The sequence below is a fragment of the Heterodontus francisci genome, chromosome 13 (assembly GCF_036365525.1).
Source record: "Heterodontus francisci isolate sHetFra1 chromosome 13, sHetFra1.hap1, whole genome shotgun sequence".
Classification (NCBI taxonomy): domain Eukaryota; kingdom Metazoa; phylum Chordata; class Chondrichthyes; order Heterodontiformes; family Heterodontidae; genus Heterodontus; species Heterodontus francisci.
The window spans coordinates 91,136,522-91,156,095 of record NC_090383.1 but is presented as its reverse complement, the minus strand read 5'-3'; the positions used below and the strand labels follow the sequence as shown (position 1 = coordinate 91,156,095).

The following is a 19,574-nucleotide window of genomic DNA, read 5'->3' as shown; positions in this document are numbered from 1 at the left end:
CCAACATCCCCAGTATCAAGACACTGGTCATGGCTAGTTAGTTACACTGGGTGGTTCACATCATCCGCATGCCTGACACAAGATTCCCAAAACAAGCCGTCTACTCCAAGCTCCGTCACGGCAAGAGGCTACCAGGAGGGCAGAGGAAACACTACAAGGATGTCATTAAAGCCTCCCTGAACAAATGTGACACCTCCACAGATTCATGGGAATCTCTTGCTCTAGACCAAAATGGAGAAGAAGCATCCATGAAGGTGTCCGCTAGTTTGAACAACGTTGACACACCCAGGCAGCAATTAAGTGCAAACAGCAGAAGCAGCGTTCGGAAATTCGAGCATCCCATTCACTCCCTTCACCAAACACCACCTGCCCCACCTGTGGCAGAGTGTGTGCATCCAGAATTGGACTATTCAGTCACCTAAGGACTCACAACCCTGGAGTGGAAGAAGGTCATCCTCATTCCCGAGGGACTGCCTAAGAAGAAGAAGACACGAGACCTCAATATCTGTTCCTTTGATGGCTGTCTTCTTTGCCTACGCAAATAAATTAACAAAGTACGCACAAAGCTTCCAAATCGTACTCTTGCCCTGTGTGCTCATAAGCCATGACCTTGCCTCCAACCCATCGATCTGGAACTGCCAATTGCAACCTTTGTTCACTGGCCTCACTCTGCTAACCCTATAAAATCATAGAATGATACAGCACAGAAAGAGGTCATTTGGTCCATTGTGCCTGAGTGGCTCTTTGAAAGAGTATCTAAATAGTTCCCATTCCCCTACCTTTTCCTCATAGCCCTGCAAAATTTTCCTCTACAAATATTTATCCAATTTCCTTTTGAAAAATATTATTGCATCTGCTAACACCACCCTTTCAGGCAGTGCATTCCAGATCATAACAACTCGCTGAGTAAAAGAATTTTCCTAATCTTGTCGCTGGTTCTTTTTCCAATTACTTCTTGCGGTTTCCCACTCACTCTGGGTGCTCCCAACATCTTCAAGGTCAGGCTTTGACATTTCCGGTCTCTCCTACTCAAGAACTCTCCTGCACCTGTAAATGCCAGACATTTGCCTGCTGCTTCTGTCTGCCTCTGCTCAGTTTCTTGGGTTTAGCCTTTTCTCCACTCTACAGTAAGAACCAGTTCCCCAGTTGCAGGCCTGGCCCCACTTTTGTTCCAGGCTATAGGCCTACTTTGTGTTCATCTTCAGCAGTCCCCTTAATAATTCTATTTGGAGGATTATTTGGAGTATGCCTATCATCTTTAACTTTTCTTCATCATAATTTAGATTTTTGAGATGAAGTATATTTTGGTTGCCCTAGAGTGCACCTTATTCAAAAGCAATCTTTCTCACTGTGCAGTCAATCAACAGTACTAAATATGGTTCTCAAAATGGAAGTTAACCAGTCACTTGTAAATTAACATCAAGGACTGGATTTTCCCTCCAGGGGCAGGAAAGAAATTTGGATTGTTTCTGGGGTGGGGGGGCGGGTGGGGGGGAAGGACAGTCCCACATTGGGAGTTTCACAGGGATGTCCCCTTAATTGGCAGGGGGAAAGGTTCTCCATCCAATTAAGGGTGGTGGGCAGGCTGTCGAAGCTGGAGGGCCAGAGGCCGTCCAGCTTGAGAGGAGCAGCAGGCTGTAATGGAAGGTAAGTAACAGAGAGGGTGCTTCAATGTGAAGATGCCCTCTCAGCAAATGTTTTACATCTTTAATTAAAAATTTGATTCACAAGCCAGGCCACCACTGTGGGCAGGGGGTGGGGTGGGGGGGGGGGGGTTTGTTGGGAGAAGTGGTGGTGTCGGGGAATCCTTCTATAGGGCAGCCTGTGGCTGCTTGCACCAGGCAGGCAAGGAAAGTTGGCATCCTGGTATTCTGCTGGGTGCCCACCTCCAGGCATCTAAACTAGACTCCACTGATGCAGAAAACTGGAGATCAACTGGAAAATCCCAGTTGGCCTCCTTTAATTGGACTTAATAGACTCTTAACGAGCCTAATCGGCTGCCCACGATGTGAGGGCGGGTAGCCCTGTTGGCCTAAATCCAACCTTCGCAAAAATGTCCCGGAGGTGTAATGGAGCTGGGGAGCTCTTTGGCCCCGTCCACCTCTGATCCTGGCCCCAGCGGGGGCTGAAAATCCAGCCCCAAGTCTTGATTTATGTTCTACCAGCTAAAGGCATTTTCATTTTGCAGTATTTGAAGAAAAGCTTTTAGAGTCAGAAGGCCAAAAATTGTTAAATTCAAATTAAGTAACCAATCTAAAGGCCAGAATAGTGGAAAGATACATGTTTGAAACCTATGACATAGGGAATGATGCCAAATTCCATATCAGTGAAAATCATGTTGAAAAATCAGATCCCCTGTCCTAATAGATGTACTATTTACTAAATTTACAGATTATAACTACACAGATCTTTATAGGACCAAATATGCACAGATCGTAGTTAGATATCATCTGTTGTATAGTGTATGAATTTTTCTGAGGCAGTGATTCTTTTTTAACTGTATAGTATACAAGACTGCTTTAATAGTATTCTGTCACTGTGCACAGCTTAAGTAATAGCATATTAAAGACAAGTGCAAACTATTCTAAGCTTAGCAGTGCATTGTTTATTGTATGTTAAGTAACTCAGTGAAATGATCAGTTGCATTTTCATTCAAATATATAGCAAAATAAATAAGTGAATATTAGCAATATACATTAATTCTGTGCATTAAATAAGATAATGACTAAAAATGTTTTAACAGGCATTGTACTTATTAAGACAGTACAACTGTGTGGAGATGTATGCCAGATCATCTCTCACTAGTTATAACAATTAAAATGTTTATAACAATCATTTAAAAAACAATACTGTTCAATTTGCTAATTTAAAATTGAAAAAACAGAAGGAAATATATATATAAATAAGCTTCTGTGAACAAATTATAACTAAATAGTTACATAATCTTATGTTTTGACATTCTAAATGAAACTCAGCTCACTATGAAACAGTGGATATTAACATTTTATGTGCATTCTTAAGTTGCATGGAACACCATGACACATCAAACTTAACATAATATACAAATCTTCTTATAAAACATGTCAAAAATGCTAAACATTCCAAAATTCTTCCTTATGCCAATTACTCATTAACAAAGAAGGGGAATTCTGTCTTACTATAACATCATATTGTAAGGAAAATACAAAATTATGGAAATATGTGACTGTTGAGATGCACAAAGCTGGACAATGATGTAATTGTATTAAAATAAAATATGGAAACAAAATAAATATTATGTTTCATTAGTAAAGGAAATATAGATAAGGACTTGGGTATATTTATAGACCAAGCAATATATCCAGTCAGTGTAAAACTGTTACGAGCATAGCTGTCAAGTGCGAGGATGCATCCCAAAGGGTATTTTATTATAAACTGTAATAGGTTATTAGAATGTTCTGTAATTTCAAATCTTTGTAACAGCTAGGATTATGGAACTTTACAGATCGGACTTATTAATGACGAGAGACTTTAAGAATTGTTTTCATTGAAGGAAATATTCTGCGAGTGGTTAGGTTCTAGAATGCACTGCCTGAGAGTGTGGTGGAGGCAGTTTCAGTCATGACTTTCAAAAGGGAATTGGATAATTATCTGAAGAGAAGAAAATTTCAGGGCTACGGGGAAAAGGCAGGGGCGTTGGACTAGCTGTGTTGCTCTTGCAGAGAGCCAGCATGGACACGATGGGCTGAAAGGTCTCCTTCTGTGTTGTAACCATTCTATGATTCTATAAAATAAGGTGGTTCAGATCTTTGAAATTGTGAGAGGTATGGATAATATGTATACAAGCAAATTATTTAAGAATGCATTTACATTACAATTTGACATTCGTGTGTATATTCGGAGTTAATGGCCCAGTCATGATTCCTGGGATGGTGAGTCTTGCATCATTTCTGTTTGACATTAAATGGAAGTTAAATCCAATGCAGTGTTAAACCAGATTTTCTTAAAGGTGTTTTGGACCTTGAATCTGCTGGGATACTTTTTACAATTACCTGCAACTAATTTAAAGCTGTTTAAAGTGAAAATGCTCAATTGGCATATTCAAATTTAAGTGCGAGGAAAGAAATTCTATGCATGCATGTAAGTATGAGTGTACAGAGCTCTTTTCTAGGAAACAGAATTCAAGATTCAGCCAAGCAGTATAAATAAAGTAATCCTTGGCCAAAATCTGAACCAGTTACTGGTGCTCCAAATCTTAGATTGCAGCAACAAGAGGACTAAATTAACAAACCTCAATGAGACTGGTGGTTAGAAAATATTCTCCTCTTGCAGGAGAGTGGACACATGGAATAGATTTACAGCAAAAGCAGCTATACTGATTAAATATTTAAAAGGAGGTGGCTATATATCTCCTTAAGAATGCAATTGAAGTTTATGAGCAAAATTTTGTGGTCAGATACTGTACAGGACATGATAGTACAAGCCGATCCAAAGTCTTTTTTGGTTAAGAAACCCAAGTGAGGGACTGAACCACATGTTAAGAGAATAGGGGCTAGACTTTTCTACTCACTGACCAAAAATGGGCAAAATTCTAGTTCTAGAAGAGATAAGGGAAGTCAGGATGTACTGATAGATCCGTTAGGTTTTAAACGGCTAAAGAGTGCTGGAGGAAGGAAAGAGTGAAGGAGGCAAGAAATTTAAGGAACTACAGTAGGAAATGGTGCAACGAGACTTAATGTGCACACACGCAGATGTGGGTAGCAGGAACAGTAGGGCAGCATATTTGCAGTTTAGGAGGAAAGCTCACAGGAGTACTGAAAATTAATGTTGATAAAATAGAAAAAGACAAGATTGTAAAGAGAATAACATAGGAAAACAAATAATCTGAAATGATTCAGAAAATTCTATTGCTGAAAAGATATTGACAGAAAAGTCTTACTATAAACATTTCCTATACCGCAGTAAATATCCGCAAGAAGACATGATGCTACAGTAACTGCATGGATAGAGTTGTAACATTATCCTCCTGTAATATGGGTCTTTAGGAATGAAAATTGGGTCAAATGCAGATGCTGGGTTGGATTCAAATGTTTTAATTGTTCAGATATTTACTCAAAAACACAATGGCCTGTTGACTCTCTGACTAATTGATTACTGTGCTGTAGAATAACCTGTTTGACCTAACTTTTTACTATCAACGGAACCTTGCTTTTCCTTCATGCACTGTATCATTGGAAAAATGACAGCATCAGCATCAGACTGTGATCTGTAGTTGAATGAACAGAATTACTTAATATAACTTTATGCATTTTTTTCTTAAATGAATAGGGCCTAGTCAAGCTCTGTTAAATTTTCAATAGCATTTTGATTCCGAAAAGAAAAATTATCCAAGAAATATTACAAAACAATAGAGCATAAATTGGCTGCAGTTATGTGACCTTTCTAGGAATATACTTGATTAAATATGCAACTGGCAGGGTGCCTCTAAAAACATGCTCCAAAACACATGGCAGAGCACTGTGATTATGTTGAATTTTGATTTACTTTCCTTGTTGGAAAGAGTTCCTGCTACAATTCCAACAGTGCTTTCAATTCAGTTTCTATTCTACATCCTGAATTAATTCTACAGATTGCTCGAGTAGATATGGATGTACAAAACAATAAAGATAGACAAAGAAAACCATATTTTACCCTAAAGTTCTACTTGCCGTATTTACTTTTCACTTTTTTTGAAAACCTGTATGGACAGATAGAATAGATTTAAATACAACATAATACACCTCAGTGACACCACGGTATTTCTGCTCAGTACATCTCACTTTATAATCAGGGATCCAACACTGGTAAAAAGTCACAAAGATGGACAGCCCCTGGACCAATATTTTCTTGGTCTTTATTCTTTCTAAAGGCCTGAAAAAGAACAATTAAGAGGCTTGTTCTGCTACATTCACCTGATGTGTTACATGGGACAACATTTAGAATACTTATGTGAAGACAATACATTAGGTATGCTGAGGAAGAATCATTTATAGCACAACAATTTTGGGTTCATTTCAAAGAGCAATCTGTGTATAATAACTTAATAATTATCATGAATAATAACTAGAGGAAGAATTCCTGTGTGCTATGTGGAACATAATCATAAAACTCCTATTAAAGAATGGGGGCTAAATGGGAGCAGGGATCGTGATGCGCAATTACCCCACACCTGTTTTTTGCAGGTCAGACAACACATCAACGTCTTGTTGCCTGCTTATTTCCATGATCTCTGCATCCAGCCAATGCTAACCATGGTGTTCATTGCTTGACACATCAGCAGGGGACCAATATTGTGAGTGGCTAGAATTATTTAAAGCTAGCCTGCAACTCTTAAAGGGGAAGGTGCATTGTGGCTGGAGCAGGTGCTGTGAATCATAGTTGAAGAGAATCTGACCTGGGACAGAATGAGGAAAGCACAACAAGGGAGAGCACGGGCTCCAAGGTTGATGGATGCAGCTCTGGAGACTTGGTGGAGGAGGTGGAAAGGAGGAGAGAAGTCCCAAATCCAGAGGGACACACAGTGAGAAGACAGTGGGAGTGGATAGCCATGAAGGTCAATGTCAGGAGTCAAGCCCCAAGACCTGGATGCAGTGTTGCAAGTTCAATGACCTCACATGAATGGTCAAGGTCATCGAAAGCATCTTCAAATGCCGTATCCTACCAACTGCGCCAGTAGCCTCAGCCACTTCTTAATTCACCACACTCCCGTCACTCACCTACCAACAATCAGCCCTAACATTCATATGCTTCACCTCAGCCTCACACACTTAGCATTGTTGCAAGCCTCACATCCACATCTCACAGGCTGGACACACTGCTAGCTAATCAACCATGACAGCCACCTCAGCTAAACAGATTGCATAACACACAGTGACACACTTCCCTTCATCTTGCAGAACAAGGTGACACACAGCCAAAGGCAGCAAGAGCTAACCTGAGGGGACAGGCGTGCCTAAATGTCCTAATCTCCATGATGCTGGCTATTATTGGGACATCCAAATTCAGAGGTTGTGGCCAGTAGCGTGGCCGAAACCACTGAAGGTGACAGTATCTTCATACCTAATTTTTATTCTCACATGACACGTCCCTCACCCCACACTCTTCTAATTTACAAGCTGCAGATGGTGTAAGCATGTACCTCTTACATACCCCAATTCCTTGTACCACAACCTTACCCCTGTGCCTCTTTCCTTTCAAATACCCAAGAGGTGCACCCAGGCCAGATAGTGGAGGAACACCAAGAAGAGAGTGATGAAGAGACAGCACCGTCACTTGATTTCACACTCGCAGCCACCAGTTCAGACACCGACACTGCGAGTATCCTAGGTGATAGAGGTGAATTCTGTACGTTGTGAGACAATGGGCTTCAGTGGACTGCAGCCAGGGTTTGAGGCAATGATAGCATAAGTGCCGGCTCATTGGAGGACAATGTCACACACGAGTTCTACTGCTGTGAACTCAGAAGAGGACTTTGATGGGGCAGCCTACAGAAGAATACCAATGGGTATGCACAACAAAATGCTTAGTGCATTGAGAATCTGCCAGAAAGCCTGTGGTCAATGTCAAAGAGCATGGAGGAGTCCAGCACCAATTTAGCATGGAACTTTGCAGAACTTGGAGCCCGTCCTTTCCAGCATGGAAGTGGTGGCTAAATCTGTTCGCACACTTGTGGACATCTGATGGCCGATGTGCAGCTTCCATTGTAGTACATCTGAATACTGCACTGGAAATTCAGATTGCTGTCATGCAAGTCAGTTACCTGCCATGAAAGCTCAGACTGTTGCTATCATGGCTGTGGATTATAGCATATAAAGGAGCTTACAGGATGTCCTCTAACTGAATATTGGGAGTGGCAGTGGCTCCATGGAGCACAAACCTGCTGTTTTGTCTCAAGAAAACAGCATTTGTCCTCCCACCCCTACCAGTCTGCCAGTGCCCTTGCTGTTGCCTGTCAGCCAGCCAATCTAGACTGCTGTTGCCCATGCCAAGATGGTGCAGTCCGCAGCCAAGCTTTCAGGGCTGCTTGAGGTCATCCTCCAAGGCAATCTGCAGTCTCATCCACTGAAAGTCAGCAACCTTCCACCAGCCATGCTGCAGCCACTGGGTAGCACTGCGTAGAAGCACAAAGATAGGCAAAGGCGCACGGAAGACAGGGCCTAATGGAATTGTTACGGTCAGGTGAGGAGGGGTCAAAGGGCTTCCCTCTTTTCCCTCTCCTTGTTTGACCACAATAGGTTACTTCATTTTTGAAGTGGATGTACTGGCCAATTCAGTAGGTGTTTGATTACTTACTTACTATGATCATACCATGAACCAATCGGACAGGTTTTCTTGCATTTAACAAAGAAAGACGTTAACTTTATTGTAATTAAACCAAACTAATAAAAATAATAAACTATGCGCCAACTTTCACATGCACGCACACACTAGAGGTTCACACACACACACACAAGTAGATTATAGAATGGGGAAGGGTAAATTGATCGAGTTAGAGTCCATAGAAAAAGGGTATACAGTCTGTGGCATTTGGTGATTCAACTGGCTTCTAGATTCCAGTAATAGCTGTAAATCAGGAGGTGGAAGGAAGAGAGGAACTTGGTGAAATTACAATCACCAGGGAAGCGGTACTGAGCAAACTGTTGGAGCTGTGTGAGGTAGTAGATGCATTGGTGTCAATTTTTCAAAATTCGCTGAATTCTGGAAAAGTTCCATCAGACTGGAAAGTAGCAAATATAACCCCTCTATTCAAGAACGGGGGGAGGCAGAAAACAGGTACCTATAGGCCAGTTAGCTTGACATCTGTCGTGGGGAAGGTGTTAGAATCGATCATTAAGGAGCCATAGCTAGGCACTTAGAAAAACTCAAGGTAATTGGGAATAGTCAGCATGGTTTTGTGAAAGGGAAATCATGTTTAACCAATATATTGGAGTTCTTTGAAGGAGTAACATGCGCTGTGGATAAAGGGGAGCCCATTGACGTACTGTACTTGGATTTCCAGAAGGCATTTGACAAGGTACATACGAACATATGAACATACAAATTAGGACCAGGAGTAGGCCACTCGACCCCTCAAGTCTGCTCCACCATTCAATAAGTCCATGGCTGAACTGATTATTTCACATTTCCACATACCCTTGATAACCTTTCACCCCCTTGCTTATCAAAAATCTGTATACCCCTGCCTTAAAAATATTTAAAGACTCTGCTTCCATTGCCTTTTGAGGAAGAGAATTCCAAAGACTCAGGACCCTCAGAGAAATAATTTCTCCTCATCTTTGTCTGAAATAGGTGACCCCTTATTTTTAAACAGTGACCCTTAGTTCTAGATTCTCCCACAAAGGGAAACATCCTTTCTGCATCCACCCTGTCAAGACTCCTCAGGATCTTATATGTTTCAATCAAGTCGCCTCTTACTCTTCTAAATCCCAGCGAATACAAGCCTAGCCTGTCCAATCTTTCCTCGTAAGGTAGCCCGCCCATTTCAGGTATTAGTCTAGTAAACCTTCTCATAAAAGGTTATTGCGCAAAGTAGGAGCTCATGGTGTCGGGGGTAACACATTAGCAGGGATAGAAGATTGGTTGGCTGGCAGAAAGCAGAGAGTATGCATAAATGGGTCCTTTTCTGATTAGCAGGATGTGACGAGTGGAGTCCCGCAGGGGTCTGTGCTGGGGCCATAACTTTTTACAATTTACATCAATGACTTAAATGAGGGGAGCGATGATATGGTAGCTAAATTGCAGATGACACAAAGATAGGTAGGAAAGTATGTAGTGAAGAGGACATAAGGAGGTTGCAGACTGATATAAATAAGTTGAGTGACTGCGCAAAAATCTGGCAGATGGAGTATAGTGTGGAAAAATGTGAAGTTGTTCACTTTGGCAGGAAGAATAAAAAAGCACAGTATTACTTAAACGGAGAACGACTGCAGAACTCCGAGGTGCAGAGGAATCTAGGTGTTCTAGTGCATCAGTCACAAAATGTTAGTATGCAGGTACAGCAAGTAATAAAGAAGGCTAATGGAATGCTATCCTTTATTATGAGAGGAATTGAAAATAAAAGCAAGGTTGTTATGCTTCAGTTATACAGGGAATTGGTGAGACCACATCTCAAATACTGTGTGCAGTTTTGGTCTCCTTATTTAAAGAAGGAGTAAATGCGTTGGAGGTGGTTCAGAGGAGGTTTACTAGATTGATACCTGGAATAAGCGGGTTGTGTTATGAGGAAAGCTTGGGCAGACTGGGTTTGTTTTCACTGGAGCTTAGAAAAGTGAGGGGAGACTTGTTTGAAGTATATAAGATCCTGAATGGTCTTGACAAGATGGATGTGGAAAGGATGTTTCCTCTTGTGGGTGAGTCCAGAACTAGGGGCACTGATTTAAAATTAGGGGTCGCCCATTTAGGACAGAGATGAGGAGAATTTTTTTCTCTCAGGAGGGTTGTGCGACTTTGGAACTCTCTGCTAAAGGCCTGCTCAAGTCACAAAAAAAATCCCAAACCGAACCTGACGGAACCACATGGGACCCGAACCTGACCCGGCCAGAGTCACTCCATTTTCCCCCATAGCCCGACCACCGCAATGTTCCCTTTACTTACCTTCCGACTCCCAATCTTCAGGAAACTGCAGCATGAGCGTGATGATGTCATAGAGACGCTCACTGCGCAGACTCAGAGTTTCCCTGCTTGATGTCCCTGACTTACAGCTCAGGTAAGTTTTTAAACTTTTAACACTTACCTTACTGTGTGTGGCTGACCCGGACCCAGCCCAACTCGGACCTGGCCCGGCCCGGCCCGACCCGACTCGGACCTGGCCTGGCCCGGCCCAACCAGAGCCCAACACATGTCGCCGGGTCCGGGTCATGTAGCAGGCCTTTAGTCTCTGCCTCAGAAGGTGGTGGAGGTGGGGTCATTGAATATTTTTAAGACGGAGGTAGATAGATTCTTGTTAGGCTAGGGAATCCAGGAGTGTGGTACTCGAGACACAAACAGATCAGCCATGATTTTATTGAATGGCGGAGCAGACGCGAGGGGCTGAATGGCCCACTTCTGCTCCTAATTTGTATGTTAGTATGAATTCTGTGGTCCTGAGGCTTTTAGTTTGAAGAGGTAGATGATGGATTCGGTGGGTCTCTTCAAAGGGGTTTCTGATTGTAGCTGGAGTATGTAAAGGTGGACAGTCAACCGGCAGGATTTGAAACTTGCAAGCTGGAATAGAAAGAGAGAGAGAGAGAGGTACCCCCACTTGGATCTGCACGTGTCAAAGTCCAGATGCTTCTCTTTGCTGCTGCAGAGAAACACAAGCTTAAAAGAACAGGGGGGCCTGTCACATGACAGTCACTCAGTGTTTCAAGCATAGTAGTTAACAGTATTTCCTCTTGCTAAAAAGAACAAGCAATTCCCTTAAACTTCCTGGATCTTGGTTCTTGCTGGGATGAGCAGACATTTCATCTGCCTCACAGGCCTTGCAATGTAGGATACAGTGTTGAAAATGTGGTAGCCATCTTAAGCTGCTAGCAGTCATCTTTTATCTGTTCCTTTTTAAAATTTCTTGTAAAAAATATAAATTCAGATCTCCAGTCAGTGGATTAAAGAAAATTATCATTCAACAAAGCACGTTGGCATGGCAGAATGATTAATTAACTTTTTGTTTGCAATATGGCATGATTTCATTTATAAATTTGGTTTGGAATATTTCTTTTGTGGTGGCTTTTATTTCAGACCAAGTGGACTCTGTGGTGGTCAGTGACAGAGGGAAGATAAGGTGTAGGACAGTTGGTGAATGGGGAATTGAAGTTGTTGTTACTGGTATCGCACTCAGATGAGTTCATCACAGAGCAGAAAAGGGCTGTCTAGGTTGCCTCCTCTTGCTCCTCAGCTGCTTGCTATATAGCTGGTGGCAAGAGCTTTCCCCTTGTGATGGTGAGGTTGTGAAACATGCAGCAGACCCCCACGAATCTAGACACCTTCTCTGCCGAGTACTGCATGGTTCCTCCAGAGCGGTCCAGGAACAGAAGTGCTGTTTCAGCATGCCCATGGTCTACTCTATCACATTTTGTGTGGCAGAATGGCTTTCATTGTACGCATGCTGTGCACGTGTGCATGGGTTGCACACAAGAGTCATCAGCCTAATGGCAGCAGATAACCCTTGTTGCCCAGTAGCCATCCGCTGGAGAGTCTTGGTGACCTCGCTTACGCCACAGTGGACGGTAAAGTGTGAGATGTTGGAAATACCTTCAGCTCCAGCCTGGAAGAAGCCAGTTGCATAAAAGTTCATCACCATGGTCACCTTCACAGCCACGGGCAATGCAGTCCTTGTCCTGCTCTGAGATTGTAACTGTGGCTGCAGCAGGTAGCAGATTTCAGTGAGTACATCCTTACTGACGCGCCAATGTCTCACACATTGTTCCCTGTTGAGGTTCAGGTAGGACAGTGCTCCCTGAACATCCTGAGCAGATATGGCCTCTTGCTGAGGGCCCTTCTTCCCCCTCCTCAGCCTCATCCCTTTTCCAGTAGCTTGTCATGCTCTGCATGGCCTCTGTCATTATCCAAATGATGTTGAATTGCAAAGGAAATGCCTACAACTGCACTAACGTCTGGGATCAACTAATTAGTGCAGAAGCCTTGAAGTCAGCAAAAAGTTCCTCAGCACCTGTCATACCATTCCCTGTAGACCTTTGCAACTTGAAACCACTATGGAAAGAACCAAACATTGTAGCAACAGCCAGAAGAAATCAAGCAGCAACTAACCTCTAAGTAGTTAATGATGCCTTTATATAACACTGGTGGGGCGGGGGTGGGGACTGGTTCCGTCCTGAAGCTGAATGTGTGTTCAGCTGTGCAGGTTAAGAGAGGTTAGATTATTGACTGGAGAGTCGAGCTCCAAAATGGCATTGCTGGCAACAAAGCATTATTGCACACTGTTTGGCGTCATGATCCGCCTGCTGTGCATACTTACGGCAGACATTCACTACGTGTGCGCTAACTCCATCACTAACATGGCACCTGGCACAATTCACCCAAGTGTGAGTGTCCACAGCGGATGGCATTATGGAGCTCTAAGGGCACTCATACTGTTGTGGGACGACCTTAAGAGCAGACCACCTTAAGAAGATCTAAGTGAAGGTCACTGGAGGAAGTGATGTTACGTCAGACATGACCAGGGAATTGTGGGTGTAGCCCGACATAGTGAGATGTGTTTAGATGTGCTCATGCAGTAACTGTTTGTATATATACATTCTGGTTAGATTAGAATAAAAACCCACATTTTCTTTGGATATTACTTGTAGTCCTGTGAGTCTTACAATAGTTCACATATCAAAGGAACAAGTCATATTACATAGTGGCAACATTTGAGATTCATTTTTTTTTTTGATGACAATCAAACATTATCTTGCGGCAATGTTTGATTTTTTTTTCTGAAGAACACACTAAGGGAGAACAAAGAACAGCAGGTTGCTTACCTGAAGTAGCTGAAGATCCTGGAGAGCAGCTGACAGGAGACCCTACAATAGTGCAGCGAGCTAGATTATAGACAGGACCCCCAGGAGGTGTTGAAACTCTGAATACTGTAGGAAATTTGCCAGGAGATCGCAGCTCTCAACTAATCTGGCAGCGGGTCAAACAATTTGAAGGGCAGTAGCTAAAGCCAATACTGTTTTAGTTTTCACCTTTTTTTTGCTTCATGGGTGGGGTCTAAGCCGAAAAGAGAGGAAAGAACTCAACAGCGCCATTGGAGGTCCACAGCACAGTGAGAAATACTGGTTGTTGTAGCAGCCAATATTGCAAGGTGTAACTGGCTGCAGCGAACAAAGCTTTCTCACAGTTAAAAAAAAAATGAGCTGTGCAAACAGAAAGCAGCTGTGGTGTCTCACTCTTAAAGGGGCAGGCCTGCAGAATAAGTATCTGTCTAAACAAGAAAAAAACATGCCTGTGAAAAAGAAAACCTGTAAAAAGTCCTATATTTATATATAAAAAAAGCAGGTTCATTAAGACAATGGCTTTCAGATATCCAGTTATAGATTGGAAGGCGTAAGACATAGCGTCTGAATTTAAACTGTTTTGCCTGCAAATGGAACTGTGTTTCCTGGATCAAGAAGTGAGTGAACCAGAGAAACAAGCTATAAAAATCAAGATTGCACTGGGGAACGAGGGGCAGCAATGGATCAATACATCAGGATTGTCAGCTGAGGATCAGAAGGACCCTAGCAAGCTATGGACATTCCTGGAGCAGCAACTCAAGGTGAAGGTAAATTTCCGAATGCATAGGCTTGAGCTTGTGTCCTACCGGCAAAGGCAAGATGAGTCCTTGACCAGTTTGTTGCAAGGTGCTGAGACAAAGCTCAATATTGTGACTTTGCAGATATCGAATTGTCAAAATGGGTTATAGAGCTAGTAATCCTGTCTTACCCACTACAGGCCTTTCAAAAAGACCTGCTAGAAAAAAAGAAAGGGCACACCATAGATGCATTACTCAATGATGGAAGGAATTTGAAGCCATCATAGCTGGGTGCCAACAGTTACAAGCTTTGGCGATGGCTACGAAAATTGGTATGGTAACCAAGGCTCAGAAGTCTGCTAAGCCTTGTAGCAAATGTGGCCTGACTCACCCAATTCACAGTTGTTCGGCATACCAGACCTGTGCAATGCTTGTGGCATGCGAAGACATTGGCAAGGCACTGCAGAAGGCCAAGCTCAGGTACTGTACACATGAATGTTGGCAGATCACATGGAGACAGGAGGTTTGAAAGACAGGATGGCAAATGCAACCAAAGATATGCCAACACACAACAAAAGACCAAGCAGGTACATCAGCTCAGCAATGAGACAGATTGCAAGGAGGACATGAATGAAGAGCACACTCCTGCCAACAGCGAGCAAGCATTTCACATAGTTAATTTGGATTAACATGTCAATGCTATCGTGCAATCTGAGGCATTCGCTATGATCGAGATTATATGTCTACAGAAGAGTGGCAAGCATAAGCTCAGAGTAAAAATTGACACTGGAGCAGGTGCAAATATTCTACCTATCCTGAAGGACATGTACCTAAAAAAATGGGAATCTATGGTACGACTCACCACAGTTAGGCTGACTGCCTACAATGGTTCTCCAATCAAGTGGATTGGAACGATAACCTTACAGTGCAGCTATGAGACCTCTGAATTGCTACTACAAACGTTTTACATTGTAGACAAATTGGACCTGCCAGTATGCCGAGCTCCACAAATTGTCACAATACATGAAGTCAGTAATGCACAGAAAATGGTAGAAAATACCTAGGTCGAGTGTATCGGGTCAGTCCATGTAAAAGCCAACACAAAGTCTTGGCCAGGCATCTTGACACGAACAGATGATATGACCGGGAGTCTCTCCTCGAGCTTCAATTAGTTGCAGCAAGTACCCGGAAGCCAGAGGGATTGCCAGTGATAGGTGCTGTTGCCAGTCATCATTTTTCTAAGCTGTCTAAACAATGGAAGATGAAGGCATTGCATGTCTGGCAAGTAGGACAGAAGGTCAGAGTCCTCAATCATGCATCGGGAACTTGGTCAGGAACCTGCAGAGGTTGAGGGGATCTGCGAACAGCCCAAATCATACGAGGTCCAATGGTGTGATTCTCAGACGGAACTCAAGTCAACTCAAAGAGCTGGACAAAAACACTAAATGTGACCTCTCTGTGGCATCGCGGACATGTTCAAAGACAAAGTCTGAAGATGAACGTACAGAGGCTATGAGCACAGATGAAGACCATGCCAACCAAAGTTCTGAGTCACTTGAGTCTCAGAGCAGTCGTCAAGACAAGCTCACCTTTGGGAAAAGGTTTACGATAACAAGATCAGGACAAATAAGCAAACCTGCTCTACATTTTAAAGAGTGTTAAATTTGCTTACTTGTAAATAACGTTTTGTTTAATCATGTATAGTTAGTCTAAACCACAACATATTGTATATTGTACATATGCTTTTATCTTTGGAAAAAAGGTGGATGGTGTGGGATGACCTTAAGAGCAGACCACCTTAAGAGGATGTAAGTGAAGATCACTGTAGGAAGTGATGTCGTGTCATACATGACCAGGGAGTTGTGGGTGCAACCTGACAGATTGACATATGTTTAGATGTGCTCGCGCAGTTACTGTTTGGTTATAATAAAAACCCATGTCTTCTTTGGATATTACTTGTAATCCTGTGAGTCTTACAGTAATTCACATATCAAAGGAACAAGTAATATTACACATACTACCAAAAAGTGGGTGCTAACTAGCCCAATTTCTCACCCAATATAATTTTGTTATGCTTAGTGTACAAAAGAAATTCTCCCCCATTTATATAATAATTTCTTATGGGCCAATTACACTCAAACCAACAGATGTTGGTATAGAAGTAATAAATGCAACAATAAACATAGGATAATGGGAGGTTGGAGATGGGGCAATAACTTGTAAGGATAGATGGGTTGATGGAGTTTTTTTTTGAAGGTTTGATGGTAGTTTTGAAAGTAAGGAAGAGTGACTGAGGATAGAGAAATATTTACAATGTCAGCTAGCACAGATGCCAGGAAGAAATTTGCATGGTTGCAAGTTTAGTGAGCGGGGAGGGGGGGTCACATGAACAAGATGAATTTGAAGTGGGAATGAGGGAGGAGAGAGAGGAACTAGAGAAAGACTGGATAGAGCAGAGCAGGATGAGCCTGCAGTGAGGTTTGACTAGATGGGCAACAGGAAGGGAGGAAGCAGCAGAGGCAGCTGAATGGATGGTCTGAACCTCAAGTGAAGGTCATGAGCTGTTCGAACTTGTTGGAGCTAAGGGTGGAGGAAGCTGGGTGGGCGTATGGGGGTGTGGGTGTGGATAGGAGATTAAGGAGACGGTTGGTAGTGCAGGAAAGAAGATAGAGATTATCTTTGCTCTAACGATGATCCTGGAGTCGTAGGCAGTCTTAGCAGAGGAGAGTGGTGCCTGGTAGTGCTTAATGTAGTGTAGCCAGATTTAGTGATATATGGCTAAACCACTTGTAGCCAGCTAAACTCCTGGACGAGGGAACAAAGCTGGGAGGCATACCACTGGGAATGACCTGGATATGAGAAAGTAAGGCTTAAGGGCACAAGGGCATCAAAGGTGAAAGTGAGGGCCTGATTGAGCAGGTTATTAGCTGTGGAAATATCACAATGCAGAGAGGGTCAAAGGCTAAGCATTTGGGAGTTTGAAAATGCAGTTGTAAGTGATTCTGTACGAAACGAATTAGACAAACCATATAAGTAGGTAAAACATTGGTAGGTGAAATGTAATGTACTTCACATTGAAAGAAAAATTTGGCAATATAAGTATTCCATGAACAGTGTTTAAATAACCAAGGGTAAGTTGGAAGAGATCTAGGGGTTTGAGGAGAATCAACACTCAATATATCACTGCACAGCATCAATCAACAAATCAAATAGAAGGATGAATGATATCGCAGAGTAGTAGGCTACAATATGAAGAAAGCCTTACTCAAACTACATTGCTCGGGACAGATCCCACATCTTAAGTGCTGGTTACCAAGACAAAAAGGAGAAGTTAAAGTCCTGGGGACTGTTGAGAAAGGAGGCATTGACACTGATTTCCAGCCTCAAGCCTGAGGAAAGGCTGGAGAAACTTGGGCTTTTTAGCCTCGAAAGGAGATGACTTTCTTTATATTGGTATAAAAGAGGTAGCTCTATAGCACTGCATCAAACTAAACTGGGACAGTATGATTAAACTAGTAAAATTTAGTCTTGATGTCAGGAAGTTCTTCTTCAAACACGGTGATCAACAAATGGAAAGACTTCTAGGCAGAGCAGTGGAGTCAAAAATCCTGGAATCATTTAAGAAATGATTGGATGCTGTGGTGGGGGAATTATTGGGCCTTTCAGGATGGGTGAAATAATATGAATTATCTTCCTCATTTGTATCTATCTCGCGCCTTACAAAACCTACAGTGCTTGTGCTTTGGACATAGGTTCGTCCATTCTGATTTTCCTTTGTTTTGTTTCTATACCTTTGTGCTTGAATCTGAGATTTAAGTTAGTGGAACACCAGAGAATGCTTTCTGCACCTTCCTGTTTCTTACAGATTGTAACTTCAGCAGGAGGGGGGCGGTGGTGGTGGACTGTTAAAATTGTTCACTAATATAAATAAAATTATTAAATAAAGATAGGCTTTATTGCTAGGGATGAAAATGTAGAAATTTGAAAATACATTACTTGAAAAATTATTAGATACAAATAAATCTGTAAAAAGGCAAAAATCACTTATGTGGCTACACAGAAGTTGCGCCACAATTGGTTGAATAAACTGACTACCAAAAATAACAATGACATTTCTGCTACAAAATATTATAAATAATGTAGTTTTAATCTTTGTAAAAGTTATGTGTTCAGGTAGACCAAGCCTCTTGATTGTCTTAATTGAGGGTGTAAACTGTTACACAATGGTGACATGCAAAGTATGGGATTCATTCTGTCCAAGGGGGTGATAACCCTGATTATTAAATAAACAAATGTAAATGTTTTGTTGTTTATTTGTTTGAACTACTGCCATTATACCGCAGGAAACAATGGGATTTTATTGATGTTGATTAAAATTTCAGACCGTAGTGAATTTTTGCCTAAGTTGCGTGCAAACCCCTTAAACAATTTTTTTCAGCACAGATAAGGTATATTTCAATGTAACTTTGTGTAGCAAATATCATTAGATTTCAGTACTACCATTATTATAACAAGGTTGGTCCTTTAGTTGGCCTAGAGCATGAAAGTAACGGTTGACTTCCCATGTCCTTTAATTTATGTCCTGTTTGAACAGAAAATGAAGATGGAAGTGACATGTGGTGAACCGCCCCTTTCTGATGCTGGAAACCATTGATGTAACTGGCTGTCAGCAAAGTGATTTCTAGAATCTGTAAAAATAAATTGGTTAGTCCAAGTTCATGACAGAATTTTCTTTTAATGTAAATAAGGAACTGTTCAGCTGTATCTTTGCACTTGTTAGTGTCATAGTAAACTAGATATACAACACTTGCGATATTTCTAATATGGCTTTAAGTATTGATAGGAATAAAAAAAACTACCATGTAATAAATGAATGGCAGGATTTTTTCTCCTATGTTCATGGGTGCATATTAAAGAGGATAAACATCTTGTTCCCCTATGCACACAATCACAAGTTTTAGCTCTCCACCTTGCTGCACTCCGACCTTTCTGTCCTTGCCCTCCTATAGTGTTACAATGACACTCAACGTAAGCTCCAAGAACAGCACATCACCTTCCGGACTCAACACTGAATTCAACAATTTCAGATCGTAACTCCCATTTTGTTTTCTTTTTCTTTACTGGCTTTGGTTTTTCTCTTGTTTTTTTGCTTTCAGATGGCAGATGTTCATGATCCTGCATTCACACATCCTCTAGATACATCTTTTGTTTCTTTACTTGTCCCATTATCACTTCCATTGGCCTTGCACCATGAACCTTTTGCTGTTTAATCTCTCCGGTCTTCCACCCTGTCACAGACCTTCCCTTTTGTTCTTTCCCCCACCTTGCTTACAACGTATTACAT

General features: G+C 42.0%; 1 protein-coding gene across 5 annotated transcripts in view; it reads right to left on the bottom strand.

Annotated features, from left to right (window-relative positions):
* Positions 1–2,597: 2,597 nt before the first annotated feature.
* The window catches only part of plekhh2 (pleckstrin homology domain containing, family H (with MyTH4 domain) member 2), a 220,935-nt gene continuing 203,958 nt past the window's right edge, over positions 2,598–19,574 (bottom strand). For 3 of the 5 annotated variants that reach the window (XR_010976258.1, XR_010976259.1, XR_010976260.1), the window contains 2 exons: positions 13,476–18,918; positions 2,598–5,716 (listed from right to left, as the gene is read on the bottom strand). Coding sequence is in view for 2 of the 5 variants with exons in the window: in XM_068045175.1 (XP_067901276.1) it covers positions 18,736–18,918 (183 nt within the window). In the remaining 3 variants the exon portion in view is untranslated. Of the gene's footprint in view, positions 5,717–11,059; positions 18,919–19,574 lie in introns of those variants that run through there. The other 2 variants (XM_068045177.1, XM_068045175.1) reach the window with 2 other exon arrangements.